The sequence below is a fragment of the Hyaena hyaena genome, unplaced genomic scaffold, assembly GCF_003009895.1.
Source record: "Hyaena hyaena isolate Hyena2069 unplaced genomic scaffold, ASM300989v1 scaffold_200, whole genome shotgun sequence".
Lineage (NCBI taxonomy): Eukaryota > Metazoa > Chordata > Mammalia > Carnivora > Hyaenidae > Hyaena > Hyaena hyaena.
In genome coordinates, this window is record NW_024080834.1 from 1,357,009 (window position 1) to 1,373,138 (window position 16,130).

The 16,130-nt window shown below is 37.9% G+C and overlaps 1 protein-coding gene across 1 annotated transcript in view; it reads left to right on the top strand.

The window, feature by feature from the left end:
* The window catches only part of WDR49 (WD repeat domain 49), a 145,855-nt gene that overhangs the window by 74,560 nt on the left and 55,165 nt on the right, over positions 1-16,130 (top strand). Inside the window, exons 8-9 of the mRNA XM_039241936.1 lie at positions 3,663-3,827; positions 7,229-7,344. Coding sequence (XP_039097867.1) covers positions 3,663-3,827; positions 7,229-7,344 — 281 coding nt within the window. The remainder of the gene's footprint in view (positions 1-3,662; positions 3,828-7,228; positions 7,345-16,130) is intronic.

A 16,130-nucleotide genomic window follows, 5' to 3' on the forward strand; every position in this document is an offset into this window, starting at 1 on the left:
ACAACTGACCTTCAAACTCAGGTGTCTGCACTTCAGACCTGGTGCTCTTGACCGCCTTGCATATGGCACAAATCAAAGCAAACGGAAACATAGTCAGTTGATATGGAGTGGTAATTGAAGAAGTAGGTCACATTATTTCAAGATTCAGGACATTTGTCCTAGAAATTATACTATTGTTTAACAATGGTAATGAAATATTTAAGCTATTTGATTTCATGAGAGAAAATGTGTAACATACATATAGTTTGAGATCATTTTTTTTTTTTTTACAAATAGTTTATTGTCAAGTTGGTTTCCATATAACACCCAGTGCTCATCCCCACAAGTGCCCTCCTCCATGCCCATCACTCCTGTCTCCCTCCACACCCATCAGTCCCCAGTTTGTTCTCAGCATTCAAGAGTCTCTCATGGTTTGCCTCTCTCCCTCTCCCCCACTATTTTCTCCCTTCTTCTCCCCCACGGTTCTCTGTTAAGTTCCTCCTAATCCTCCTATACGTGCAAATATATGGTATTTGTCCTTCTCTGCCTGACTTATTTCGCTCAGCATAACACCCTCAAGGTCCATCCATGTTGCTACACATGGCCAGATTTCATTGTTTCTCATTGCCATGTAGTATTCCATGGTATAAATAAACCACATCTTCTTGATCCATTCGTCCGTTGATGGACACTTAGGCTCTTTCCATGTTTTGGCTATTGTGGAGAGTGCTGCTATGAACATTGGGGTACACGTGCTCCTATGCCTCAGCATTTCTGTATCCCTTGGGTAAATTCCTAGCAGTGCTATTGCTGGGTCATAGGGGAGTTCTATTGTTAATTTTCTGAGGAACCTCCACACTGTTTTCCAGAGGGGCTGCACCCGTTTACGTTCCCACCAACAGTGTAGGAGGGTGCCCGTTTCTCCACATCCTTGCCAGCGTCTAGAGTCCTCTGATTTGCTCCTTTTAGCCACTCTGACCGGCGTGAGGTGGTATCTCAGTGTGGTTTTGATTTGTATTTCCCTGATGAGATCATTTAAGAAGTTGTTTGATTCAGAGTTGCAATTTGTAATTTCAGGGGGAAAAGGCTACAAGAGATCATGTGCTCACGATCAGTTCTTTGCTGAGCACAAATGTTGCTCTCTTTTCTCCTTTTTACCTCTGAACTGCTGGTCCAAGTAAACAGCTCTTGCCTGGACTATGACAGAAGCCCCCAGATGGTCTTCCCCCAACCCCAACTTGTTCTCCATATCATTGCCATGATTATCTTCACAAACCAACCCACAAAAGTTGCTGTATCACTTTCACCCTCACCAAGAACAGTAATTGACACTGATTTTGAGGCGTACATGCCACTGACAGTCTAGTGAAAGCTAAGGCCCTACCCAGTAAGAAGCACTTTATACACACGATCCATTATTCTCTAACATTGCTCTTTTTTTAACATTTTAATTCCAGTATACCGGACATACAGTGTAATATTAGTTTCAGGTGTATAGTATAGTGATTCAACACTTCCATACATCACCTGGTGCTCATCACAAGAAGCACACTCCTTAATTTCCATCACCTATTTCACCCACCCCTTCATCCCGCTCCGCTCTGGTCCCCACTGGACTATTCTCTCTAGTTAAGATTCCAGCACAGCTCTGTAGGGATTTCAGTACCTGTCACAAGCTTGCGTCTTCACCTGCTATCCCACTGTTTATGTCCTCCTCTGGGTACTCTGGCTCCATTACACTTTGCATTGTTTCTCATGCTTAGAATACTCTCTAAGTTCTCTCTTCTAAGCACACTCCTAATTATCTGAAATACTATATTAGAATAGAGAAGACCTTATGATGTGTCTGTCATAGAAAGCCCATGATTCAAATCTCATTATGTAAGCTTGGGAATGGTGCTTAGCTGATTAAAATCTCATTTTCATCACTAGTAGAATGAGGGCAAGAACATTATTTACTTTACAGAGTTTTTATAAAGATCAAATGAGATAAGGAGTGTAAAGGGCTTGGTGTCCAATAAATACATGTTCCTGTCTTCAATCCCAGATTGATCATCCTCACCTTTTATTCCCCATCCCCCATCCCAGTGAGTGAGTTTTGCAGTTTCCTCTCTGTGCCCCTGCGACATTCAGGGGAGAGACCTCTAGACCTGTAGTATTGTTTGGCATTTTTCTGTTTCTTGTCTGTTTCTCCATCTATGCCAATAATGCTCACTTCAGGCTGTATGTCAGTCACCCGAGAAGCTCTTTAAACAATGTTCCTTCCTTAGTTTGCTTAAAGCAGAGTCTCTGATCTGGTATACAGGCATGGTTTGTAAGGTTCCTCAGGTGATTTGAATGTTTGAGCCTACACTGTAGATTCCTTTGGAGCAGGGATTCATTAATGAGCCCTGCTGCTGTCATGGGGCTGGGCACAGAGCGGACGTTCAGTGCTTGCACCAGAAACAAAGGAATGCATGCATGTGTGATGGCCGGCTATCGAGGTCTTCTGAATATACATTTGATAAACTTTAACAACCTATTATAAAGATGTGATACTCAAATTGACAGATTATTGAAACATTTGCATTCATACCATGATAATCAGTACCAATGCAGATAAAGACATGCTAGAGGTTCTCTCAAAGGCTACCTGTTCTTCAGGCCACTTCCTATCTACCAATTTGTGTGTTCAGTGTTGTTTGTTTATTTTTTGATTCTTTTGGGTCCCAAAGTCATATGAGCGAGATGACTTTTTTAATAATGTGTATTTATTTATTTTTGAGAGACAGAGAGAAAGCATGAGCACTAGTGAGTGAGGGGCAGAGTGGGAGAGAGAATGCCAAGCAGGCTCCATGCTGTCAGTGCAGAGCCTTACACAGGGCTCTAACCCACAAACTGAGATCATGACCTGAGCCAAAGTTGGATGCTTAACCTACTGGGCCACCCAGGTGCCCCTGGGTGAGGTGACTTTAACCTCTTAAAGGGTGCCTAAATACCTAGAGCTAAAATTAGCAGTTGACTTGCCTGTATAACATTTCTCACCGTCAGGCTTCTATATGTGATCCCATCCCTTCTAGCATTTGTTTTGTTATCTTCCTCTTGGGGTATCTATTGAAGATTCATATTTAATCTTCCTGTGTTCTTTTTTTTTTTTTTTTAGCAAGTCATCAATAACTGTATTTAAATGTAGAAATCTATACAGCACCTTGAGAAAGGAGGAAGAAAGGAGCTAATGGCATTAAAAGTGATAGCTCTAGCATTTTGTTTAAATTAACTTTTTCCCCCATAATGTCTGGTAGCACTTTCTTTTCTGAATTCTAAATAGAAGCTGATATATAGTAAAATGCCTCTATTCATATAGTAAATAGTGTCAGAGCACCGTGACTAATAAAATCAGCTTTCTCACTTAAATGCAGAAGATTTTTACGTTTATTTTCAATAGGACTCGATTTCAGTTTAATTTCAAATGGCCTCTAGACAGTAAGCTGAATGGTGGGTAAGGGAAGTAGATTCCTATCTTTTCTGGAAAAGGGAATCATGACTTCATTACCTCAGTTCTGGCTTAAGAATTAAAATGTTATCAGTTTAACAAAGAGGTGGACCTCAGTAGTGGAAAGTCACAGATTAGATATTTTTATTGAAATAAAAATTGTGGATTCTAGGACTATATTTAATTTCTTTACAATGTTATTTTCTCTTAGGTAATCAGCTCTGATGAGGGGTCTACTGTTTCCTTCTGGATGATAGACACCGGGCAGAAAATCAAACAGTTTACTGGTTGCCATGGCAACGCAGAAATCAGCACCATGGCCCTCAATGCAAATGAGACACGGCTTTTGACTGGCAGCACAGATGGGACCGTAAAGGTGAGAACACAGTGATGTTTTCTATCCACATATGAGGAGGCTAAATACGATGTGAGGAGACACAGCTATAGCTACATTTGTTTCTACCTTTTTGGCCATGCAAGAGAAAAGGTGAGACAAGATTAGAAGAGTTAAATAACCCATACTGTCTAATAACAAAGCTGTTAGGAAAAAAAAAAAAAAAAAAACTTTAGTAGAAAAATGAATAATGATTTCTCTGAATAAATTATTTAGAATAGAAACACAATGTGGCATACTTATTTCAGAAAGCCTTTCTCAGGGTCCTGGATACAGTACTACTTTGGGAAATAAGAAGTCCGAATAATTTTCCTATGCTTCAGCTAACATCCCTAGTTTCCCTCTTCTTAGTTTATAAAATGAGAAATCAGCGCAACCAAGAAAACTTGTGAAAATGGCAGAGATGCACATTTTGGGGCAAATGAATATTTCAAAATCAGCTCATGTTATAATTAGCACATTTATGTGAAGGCAAGTGAGATGGTGAAGAAGGATAGGAGGAAGAACAATCATTATCTTATTTATTTTCATCCTAAACCTACAGTATTTAATACTTCCACTTTCATTATTTTGTAACTATTACTAATTTCTTTTGGGAGAAAAGTACAAAAATGATCAAATTTTCATGCCAAGCTTAGATATTTGCTGTCTGGAGTCATGCCTACCAGCAAATCTCCTCTGCTCCCCTCAGCTCTGAGACTAATGACAGTCTTTTGATTGGAGATGGCTTGTGACACTTTGAGGCAACAGAAGGCAGTTTCCCAGAATAAGCTTTGAATGGTTCTCAAACTTCTGTCATAGCTGGAATGAGAAGGGTATTAATTAGGTGTACCTTCTATGGTGGGTGTATGACGCATGCTGATAGCCTGCAAGGGAGGTTAATGGAAGGTTACCAGGATCTGTGGGAAGAACATGATGGAAGTGGAGTTCAGGGATATTCTAGGCTGACATCTGTCAATGTAAAGGAGGGGCTATGGCAGGTGGCAATGAGAATTTCTGAAAATCAACAGAGCCGGGCCTCTGGGAAGGTTAACAGCATGAGGTTAGGGACTGGGAGCTTGGGTTTAAGTAATCTAGTTTACGGGAGAACTGGTAAGGCATGTGAAGGTAATGGGACAATCCCAACCCCAATAGACAAGGTGGAATAAAACAAGAACGACTGAAACAGGAGTATCAGACAGGCTTAGGTAAAAGGAGCAAGTGAATATCCCACTTACCGGTCCTGGGGCATGAGACCAAAATGAGAAATGAAATGAATAGATTAGGTACAAGTTACACAGTCCAGAGTAGGGCCGACTTGCAGATAGTTGCAAAAAGGCTTGCAGATAGTCCCAGCTAAAGGACTTAATAGGACCTGGGGACAGTCAGATCTTCACGATACCTATTTGTGGGTGTTATTCTAGGCAAGCTTGGTAAGAGCCATGTTTAGAGGACACCGAAGTGACATGGGTGAAGATGTTCACCCTTCAACATTTCAGCTCAAGCCTTGCCTCTTAGAAGTTAATGTGAATTTAGCGGTATAATCACAGCTTTTGAAAGTACATTTATCTTTATCATAATAACTCAACAGGATTCTGAAATTTGGCAACCTCTATAGGATGCATAAATCAGGGTTGAGCTGCTCTGGACATAGTCTATGAAGAGACAGGAATGAATGACATTTTCCAATCTCGTTTATAATTTAGAATCCAAAACCAGTACCTATGTCATCAAACATTTAAAAGTATTGCCCTATTTATTATGGTTCTGAAGTGTCGGATTTTTAATTAATTAGTGTGTTGAATAATTAATGTATGCATACAGTAAAACTTGAAATATCAAAGAGTTATACAGTGAGAAGAAAGCCTCTTTCTCACCTTCCTTGTAGCTACCACTGTTACTGGTTTCTCATGCATCCTTCTAATCCATGAGCACCATTTGTTTCACAATGGCCCCCTAGTATATACAAAGTTATGCATTTTGCATTTTCTGTCTTGGATACTGAGTCATATGAATGCATACAATAATAATAATAATAATAATAATAATAATAATAATAATAATAATAATGTAGCTAACTTTTATTGCATACTTACTAACAACCAGGTACTGTTGTAAGCACTTTATATGTACAAACACATGTGCACACTCCCGCAGCCCACCCCAACATATATATCTATATAGTTGGTATTATTATTATTATTATTATGCCAGCCTTATAGAGGAGGAAACTAAAGCCCAAGGAGATAAAGCAAATTGCTTAAGGTCTCATAGCTGGTCCAGTTTGTTTGTTTGTTTGTTTGTTTGTTTTTTTGGCAGAGCTTAGAAATATGGAAATGATATATTCTTCTTAATGGCTGCAGTATATGCTACTGTATAGGTATTCCATATTCTGATTGTTTAGTCCCTTGTTAATGAGCAACTGGGTTGATTCAGGTCATTAGCTTTTATAAACAGTGCTTCAAGAGAAGCCTTCAAGGGTGCTGGGTGGCTCAGTCAGTTAAGCATCAGACTTCAGCTCAGATCATGATCTCATGGTCTGTGAGTCTGAGCCCCACATTGGGCTCTCTGCTGTCAGCATGGAGCCTGCTTTGAATCCTCTGTCCCCCTCTCTCTGTGTTCCTCCTCTGCTCATTCTCTCTGTCTCAAAATAAACAAACTTTTAAAAAGTATATCCTTCGAAATATGTCATTTCACACATCTAAGTGTTTCTGTGAGATCATTTCCTAGAAGTTGAATTTTTAAGTCAAAGAGTTTATGCAACTGAATTTTGGTAGTGCCAACTTGGTCTTTGTGTAGATGCACCAGCCATGTTTCATAGCAGGGCTTAGTTTTAACTGCTGGTGACCTAATGATGTTCAGGACCTGGGTCCTGCCTGAGGAAGTAAATTCAGAGTCCTTCTCCTCCATAGGACTGGAGCTGGCATCCACTAACAATAGGACATCTTACTGGGAACAGATGGTAAATCTATGCACAAGGACTCTGTTTCATACTCTGTATTAGATGTTTAATCCTCCAGATATCCCAGAGGAGTAAGCTTCCTGTGTCATAAATGAGGAAACTGAAATTTAGAGAGATTTACTTAGAGAAAGAACCATAATCTCAACACTCCAAAACGTAGCTCTACATGATTTTGTGTCTCCCCCTTTAAAATGCATACAAATTCACAGCCTTTGAGTCAACTATTAAAATAGATTGATAGGGTTACAGGTAGAATTATAAATATAATGGGTTATTTAAATGGTGAGAGGATTTTCTTTAATTATTACATACCCTAAGTGAATCAACCTTACATAGTCTAGAATATAAACACAAAAGCTAAAACTAATCCTGTTACACTGTGTCATTTTACTCACTGAAGAAGACATTTTCTTTTCTTGTGACTTAAATTTTTCTCTTAAAGGTATGGGACTTCAATGGATACTGTCACCATACCCTAAATGTTGGTCAAGAGGGAGCTGTGGATATTTCACAGATCCTGGTTCTTAAGAAGACAATACTGGTTACAGGCTGGGAGAGGTATGGTATGCTTCATGTAAATCCATAGAAGGCAAAAGGAGAGTGTTTTCATTTTAATCAAAATCTAAAACATAAAACAATATAGAAATCTTGACTGATTCTGAGTCATTAACTTGCTGGTGATCTAGGTGAGTGAAATTGGTTGGATTGACTGAATGCTTAGTGACTAAAACATCGTAAGATCATGTAGCTCAAGCAGCTTTGAGAGGAGTTAGAAGGCTTTCTTCTGGCTTTTGGAATCTTTTTCTTTAACCATTCCAGGCAGGGTCATAATACCACTTGCTGAGTATTAACTCCAAAAGTGTCCTAAATTTTATAGTCAATAAATTCTTAAAGTACAAATAATATTCTTTCAACTATCAAGGAAACTCATTTCTTCTTCTCTCATTACGGAGTTGAAATTGCAGCAAAGAAGGAAATAGGCCACTGAATTCTGTGTTAGCACTTCCTCCATATCAGGGCAGAGAGGGCTTTCACAGCCTGCTTACTGTTCTCAATGAGCAATTCTTCCATTTCATTAGAAGGAAAATTACTTTCCTTTCTTTTTCTCCTGAGAGAACTGAGGGATAATAAACAGGACCTTTTCTAAGGCATTGTATAAGCACTAGGAAAATTAAAGTGTGGTATTTTCTGAAAATATATTGTCCATAAATTCAACAGTTCACAAAATATAGCTCTAATAGGTAATTTGCCCCACATTTTCACTATGGAATTTTAATCTTCATGATTTGAGGCTGGGATTAAAACCAGATTTTATACCTAGAAAACTAGCAGTATGTATTTGGGGATTTTTATCAATCAAATGAAAGGCTTTTTCTTTTAACACAAATGTGCATGTGCAGACTAGAAAATATGCCACTTACAGCTTAGTTTTCAGGGGTAGTTTGACTACAAGGAAAGAAAATATAATCTACATTGTTCTACTTGAAATTAAGAATTAATTCAAGGGCCGCCTGGGTGGCTCAGTCAGTTAAGCATCCGACTTCAGCTCAGGTCATGATCTCGTGGTTCATGGGTTCGAGTCCCACGTCAGGCTCTGCTGACAGCTCAGCGTCTGGGGCCTGCTTCGGATTCTGTACCTCCCTCTCTGCCTCTCCCCTGCTCATTCTTTGCCTCTCTCTGTCTCTGAAAAATAAATAAACATTAAAAAAAACAAATTCAATAATCTTCACCTTTCTTCCTCACATCCTGGGAATAGTCATGATCCATTAATGACTTATCTATTAACAGACTATGGCCTAATTATTTCTGTTGGGCTATGGCAATAAATAAGTTTAATTCTCAAATATTATGGCATGGTAGATGTGAAGTATATAGCTGATCCAACTTACATTTTGAATATAAAATTCTTTGAAAAAGAATTTAAAAGTTAATCAGTGTAAGTCCTAACCTTGGTAGTACTGTTTTCTTAATTATATATTTTGAGACTTCCATAGAGAAATTTACATCAAAGGGAAGGTTTTTTTGATTGCTTACGCAAGTCAGTTTTAAAAGATTAAGTGAAGAGAATCCTCTAAAAGTGGCCAGAAGAACACCTGGGGGTGCCTGGCTGGCTCAGTCCATAGAGCATGTGAGTCTTGATATCTGAGTTGTGAGTTCAAGCCCCACACTGGTCATTGAGCTTACTTAAAAAAAGAAGGAGGAGGAGACACCTGAGTGGCTCAATTGGGAAGTGTCAGACTCTTGATTTTGGCTCAGGTCATGATCTCACAGTTCCTGAGATTGGGTCCTGAGATTGAGAGTGTGAGAGGTAGAGAGGGGCAGAGGGAGAGAGAGAATCTCATGCAGGCTCCATGCTCAGCACAGAACCCAACATGGGGCTCAATCCCACCACCCTGGGATCATGACCTGAGCCAAAATCAAGACTCCGATACTCAACTGACTGAGCCTCCCAGGCATCCCATTAAGCTTTCTTTAAAACCTAGAGGGGGGTTGCTTAAGTTAAGCTGTAGCTTTAACTTTAGGCTCTAACTAACTCAAGAGATTGGTTTACAATTTTTCCCAGGATAGGATAGATATTACCTTTATAGACTGAGGTACCTAAATAAGCGTCTGATTTATTTTATTTATAGTGCTTTCTAGCATTAGTTCCTTTACATATTATCTGACTTAATCCTGAGCTTCATTTGAAAGGTAGGCAATATTTTATAGATGTCTCGATCTCTGTCTTAAGGTGTTATCTCTATCAGCTCATTTGCTTTCTGGACACGTCTGACTGCTATCTCAAATTCAACATATTCTAAACTGAATTTATTATTTGTTCCCCTCCTCAAAATCTGCTTTTCTCTCTTAGCTTCAGAGCTTTGGTTACCAGCCAGAGACCTGAACATCTACCTTGGTTCTTCCTTCTCACTCAGCTTCACAACCAAGTAATCTTACCTGTTTTATATTCTAAATATTTCTCAAACCTATCCCTATTACGACTACAACTGTATAATTCAGATCATCATTTCTACCTGGATGAATGTCACAGCCCTTTTCTCTGGCAATGCCCCCTTGATCTTCTTAGATTCTGCACATTTTAACTGTAATAATTATTTCTACAACGAATTCCATCTATGTCACTTCCTTGGTTAACACCTTTCAGAGTTGTCGACAAAATAATTTGAAGGCCCATCTGGCCTGGGCCTATTCTTAGTTTCATTCTTGCCCGTTCTCGCCTCAAATAGGAATGTGCTGTCAGGGCACTCCCAGGTAAATTATACTTTTTCACACCCCCTTGCCTTTATTCTCTCCCCTTCTCTAGGAATCCCTCCCCAAACATTGTCCATAGGGCCAACATTTATGCCTGTTTCAGGTCTTTGTACATTTATCTTCTCCATCAGGACATCTCTCTTTACTCCCAGGTGGAAATACCCCCCCCCCATTTCTCTTTGTGCTGTTCAGTTTCCTGTACTTTATTTAATATAGGACTGAATTATAACATTTAATAAGTGTGTGTGTGTGTGTGTGTGTGTGTGTGTGTGTAGTATCTCATTCTTAGTAGAGGCTCAATGATATTTGTTGAATGACTTAATTAATATTTATTAAGTAGAAAGGGAATCTGAGAATTAGAGAGATTAATTACCCGTGGTCATCCTCTGAATTAAGAAGCAAGCAGGATAGTTATTCAAATCTATTCTCTCTTCACAATAAACAAAGAATCTAAGTATTACCAGTCCTTCTGTACAAGGGAGAAAATGAGGTTTGAAGAGATTGGGTAGCCTGGCCAACATCACAAAGCTAGTAGACAGCTGAATTGGATTCCATGCCAAAGTCCATGCTCTTTCCACAATTCCTGAGTTACAAATGGAGTCATTAAATCATAAGAGAGCAACTATATTCTCTTAAGTAATCTGATTGAATTGGTTGGTTATGTCAATCAAAGCTAATGAATCAGTTTCGTGTGTTTGAAGAAATCCATAAAAAACATGTATTATCAAATTAATACCTCAAGATTTTAGCTTACTATTATTTTTCCTTTTTCCTTCCCACAAATATTCTTAAACTGCACCTTGGTCGAAAGCGCTGAGTTAGGGACTATAGGGACTGAATGTGAAGAAGCATGATTCTTGCTCTCAAGGGCATCACATTCTAACTGAGGAGTCTACTCACACAAGGCAGGATATGATAAACACCACTATGAAGCAGTCCTAAGCAAAACTTGAACTTGAGAGCCTATGTTGTTTATCTAGAATACATTTGTTAGGGTCACCTGGGTGACTCAGGTGGTTAAGTGTCTGACTTCTGCTCAGATCATGATCTCATGATTTGTGAGTTTGAGCCCCACATTGGGCTCTGTGCTGACAGCTTGGAACCTGCTTCAGATTCTGTGTCTTCTTCTCTCTCTGCCCCTTCCCCACTCACTCTCTCTCTCTCTCAAAAATAAATAAACATGAAAAAAATTAAAAATACATTTGTTAAGATCTAGAGGATATGTTAAATCTGTTAAAGAGAACCCCTAAATTCAGAACTTGTAGAAATATGTTTCTTACCATTTTGAGCAAAATATATTTAGAGGTAAGGTTGTGAGTTGACATAGAGCCAATTAAATAATGCCTGGTTGAATATCCAGTCATATTTATACTGGCGAAATTATATGAATAGATGATCGATTAACTTTTCATTTGCATATAATATGTATAGTTCTGGTAAAATCAAATAAATAATCATAATAGTACAAGATTTTATCCTGCCCTAAAGTTTTATGATTCTGTGCTGTTTAAAAATAGACTAAGGCTTTTAGTTTCTCCCACTTTATTTCTTTCCTTCCTGTTAAAGGAAAAACCTTTGTTTAAGAAGGTTTTATCTCTGTAAAATATCTAGACTCATACAAATATAAAAAAGAATCTTTTGTATAATTTCAAGTAGTTCTGAAAATATTATTGATAGCAGCTTTCACAAAGCTCTATAAAAGTAGGTGCTCAATAAATAGCTGTTGATATCATTCGATTTCTAAAAGCATTTTAAGTGAAATTAGATTAGGGATTTGAAGTTCCTCAACAATAAAACTTATCTATCAGAAGATATTAAATTCTTAATAATTGCTTTACTATGGTACTATACTTTCATGTGACTCAATTGGTTTCTATTATTAGGGAGAGAACCAGAATGAAAATTTCCAAAGTGTAACTTGCTCTGAATAACCATGTTGGAAGTCAGGAGGGGGCAGGTACGTTGGAAATTCACAAACAGCCCTCAAATCGACTTTTGTGATGGTTTTAGTGTCCAAAATTTGACTCCACAAATTTTAGGAAAATGAATAAAAATGAACTGATTTATACTGAACACATTCTCTGCCTCTGAGATATTGATTTTAAGCTTAAAAAGTGATGGACTGAACAAGGATAGATTCTTATCACTGGACTAACAACATATGAACAATTAGCCTCTAAGAGAACAATACAGTTGATTGTCTTCCTTTGTTTTCTTGATGACAATTTCTACACAATAAGTTTTGGTAAAAGTTAGTTGCCCAGCTCATTCATCTTAACAGAGGATTTTTTTTTAATGTGTGTTTTTTTTTATTTTTTGTATTTTTTTGTGCTTGTCAGGTAAACTAATTTTGTTCTCATAGAATTGGTCATTATATCTACATTCTGAATGAGAGGTCTGATCATCTTGACAGATGACACAGTGACTCAGCATCTCAGATGGGTATGAGATGAAACTAGTAAACTCCTTCTTCAATGTCAAAAGAACAACTCTCTCAGACTCCTCAAATGCCTTAAAATTGGCTCATTCTGCACTTCAATTTAACTCCTGGAAAAGGTACAAACTTAAAAAAAAAAAGCTGTCTTTGAAATGGACAAAGTTAAGAAATGCAGTGTGGATTCTTAAGGTATTTTAAGGATAACTGTCATTTCAATGGAAAGTTTCAGGTTAGGTTTTAAGGGAAAGGTGGCAGCTAATTAGTTTCTCAACATTTTGACACACAAGGTCAAATATCAGAAGGGATAGTTTTTACACCATCTTTTTAAAAAAATTTTTTTTAATGTTTTATTTATTTCTGAGAGACAGAGAGAGACAGTGTGAGCAGAGCAGGGTCAGGGAGAGAGGGAGATACAGAATCTGAAGCAGGCTCCAGGCTCTGAGCTGGCAGTCAGCACAGAGCCAGACGCGGGGCTCGAACCCACGAACCGTGAGATCATGACTCGAGCGGAAGTCGGACGCTCAACTGACTGAACAACCCAGGCGCCCCTACACCATCTTTTGAGAAGCATTTTGAGCCTTTGGGTCGTACTACCTAAATATATCTAGTTAATATGAGTACCTTGGCAAAAAGACATTTGAAATTGAATTTTGACTGAGAGATAATAGAAGAGGTATAGGATTGATCTCTTCCTTCTCACTCCCACCCTGCTCTCTCCATGCCCAAACTTATCAATAGATAAAGAAAGTTCAACCAAACTTATCAATAGGCAAAGAAAAAATTCAAACTATATACATGTAAAGCTCTTAGGAGATTTATGGCAATTTCAAACTGCAAAGTAACTTCTTTATAATATATTATTACCTTGCTAAGCCTCATATTAATATTATTAAAAGAATATTAGTATTAAAATTATTGATTTTTTTTAATGTTTTATTTATTTCTAGGAGAGAGAGAGAGAGACAGCGTGAGCAGGGGAGGGTCAGAGAGAGAGGGAGTCACAGACTGAAACAGGCTCCAGGCTCTGAGCTGGCAGTCAGCACAGAGCCCGACGCGGGGCCCGAACCCACGAACCGCGAGATCATGACCTAAGCGAAAGTCGGACGCTTAACTGACTAAGCCACCCAGGCGCCCCTAAAATTATTGATTTTTTTTTTAAAAGAAAGAATAATTCATACATTAATTCTGTAAATATTTATTAAATGCCTATTATGTGCTAGGTACTAGTCTAACCCTGGTGATACAGGAAAAAAAAAAAAAAAACCAAAGTCCCCACGAACTTATTTTTGGTAGCAGAGATAATAAGTGCAGATAAATCTAAACCACAATATCACATTATAATAATAATTGTAAAAAGAGAAATGTAGGGTGAGGGATGAGAGACTCAAGGGAGTCTTTTTTATTTTATTTTATCTTTTAATTTATTTTTTAAAGAGTTGCTGTCTTTTTTTTTTATTAATAGTTAATTCATTTTTGAGACAGAGACAGAGCATGAGCGGGGGAGGGGCAGAAAGAGAGGGAAACACAGAATCTGAAACGGGCTCCAGGCTCCTAGCTGTCAGCACAGCTTGAACCTGCGAACCATGAGATCATGACCTGAGCTGAAGTCGGACGCTTAACCGACTGAGCCACCCAGGCACCCCTTTTATCTTTTCATTTAAATCAAGTTTTATTCTGATTGAAAATTCCAAGTAATAGTGCTACCCACTTCAAATTTTCTTTTCTTTATTAAGTATGTTTACCATACAGTATTACCTTAGTTTCACGTGTACAATACAATGATTCAACAATGCTATACCTTACTCTGTGCTAATTACAGTAACTGTACTCTTAGTCCCCTGCACGTATTTTACCCATTCACACCCCCCCCCCCCCGTTTCCCCTTTGGCAACCACTAGTTTGTTCTCTATATTTAAGAGCCTTTTGGGGTTTGTGTCTTTTTTTCTTTGTTCATTTATTTTGTTTCTTAGCATCTACATATGAATGAAATCATAGGGTATTTGTCTTTCTCTGACTTATTTCACTTAGCATTATATCCTCCAGATCCAGCCATGTTGTTGCAAGTGATGATTTCATTCTTTTTTATGGCTGAGTAATTTTCCATTTTATATATATGTGTTATATATATGTGTATTTTATCCACATCTTCTTTATCCTTTCATTCATGCATAGACACTTGGATTGCTTCCATATTTTGGCTACTGTAAATAATGCTGCAATAAAAATAGGGGTGCGTATATCTTTTTGAATTAGTGTTCATTTTATTGAGTAAATACCCAATAATGAAATTACTGGATCATGTGGTAATTCTATTTTTAATTTTTTGAGGAACTGTTTTCCACAATGGCTGTACCAATTTACATTCTTATCAATAGTGCATGGTGGTCCTTTTTCTCTACTTCCTCGCCAACACTTGTTATTTTCTATGTTTTTAGCCACTCTGACAAGTGTGAGGTGATATATAATTGTGGTTTTGATTTGCGTTTCCTTGATAATTAGTGATCTTTTCAGGTGTTTGTTGGTCATCTTATGTCTTCTTTGAACAAATGTCTGTTCATGTCCTCTGCCCATTTTTAGATTGGAATTGCATGGCTTTTTTGGTGTTGAGTTGTATAAGTTCTTTATATATTTTGGATATTAACCCCCAAGGAAGAGTGTTTAGACAGGGTAGTCACAAAAGGCTTACTTAAGGAAGTGGCATTTGGACAGAAAATTTTTCTTTCATGTTTTTGACAAATATTTATTGAACACTCAATATGAGTAGGTCGCAATGCCTGCTATTGTGGGATGGCGGAATAAGACAAGATTCCTTGTTTCTGAGAATTTACAATCTAGCAGGGGGGTGTAGCTATATAATATGTATTAAATGTTTTAAGTACGATGTGAACAGTGTACTTAATGATGAGATGAGAAGAAGGAAATATTTCTTTCAACTCTAGTTATGAAGGAAGTCTATCAGAACAAGATGAGTCTTAGATAATGGGTATATGGCTAGATAGATGTGGGACTGCATGTGAAAGGAAATCCATAGAGGGACGGATGAGCACACCATGAATGAAAACAAAGCAGCTAGAAATGTGAAGGGTGCTTAGAGAACAATAAAGATATTGTTTGTGTTGAACAAGAAAGTGTGCTTCAGGGACACCTGTGTAGCTCAGTCAGCTAAGCATCCTACTTCAGCTCAGGTGCTGATCTCATGGGTCATGGGTTTGAGCCCCGTGCAGGACTTTGTGCTGACAGCTCAGAGTCTGGAGCCTGCTTCGAATTCTGTGTCTCCCATTCTGTCTGCCCCTCTCCCATTTGTGCTCTGTCTGCTTCTCTCTCAAAAATAAACATTACATTTTTTTGTCTTAAATAAGAAAATGTGTGTCAGAAGCTTTGCCTTTGAATACCTTTAGTAGTTCAAACAGTTCCTGTAATCAAGACATTTATTTGAAGCCTTGTATTCTACTTTTTAAATCCAGATGAACTTTGCACTCTGCTACATAAATTCATTTATCCTTATTTTAAAATAAAAAATATTTTCCCCAAACTCTTTTTAAAGAAAATTAACACTTTATCCTATGGCTTCCAGTAGCTCTGTCAAATATTAGTTGGACATTCATATTTTACTTTGAATATCAAGGAGAGAAGAATAGAGAGAACTAATTCTAAA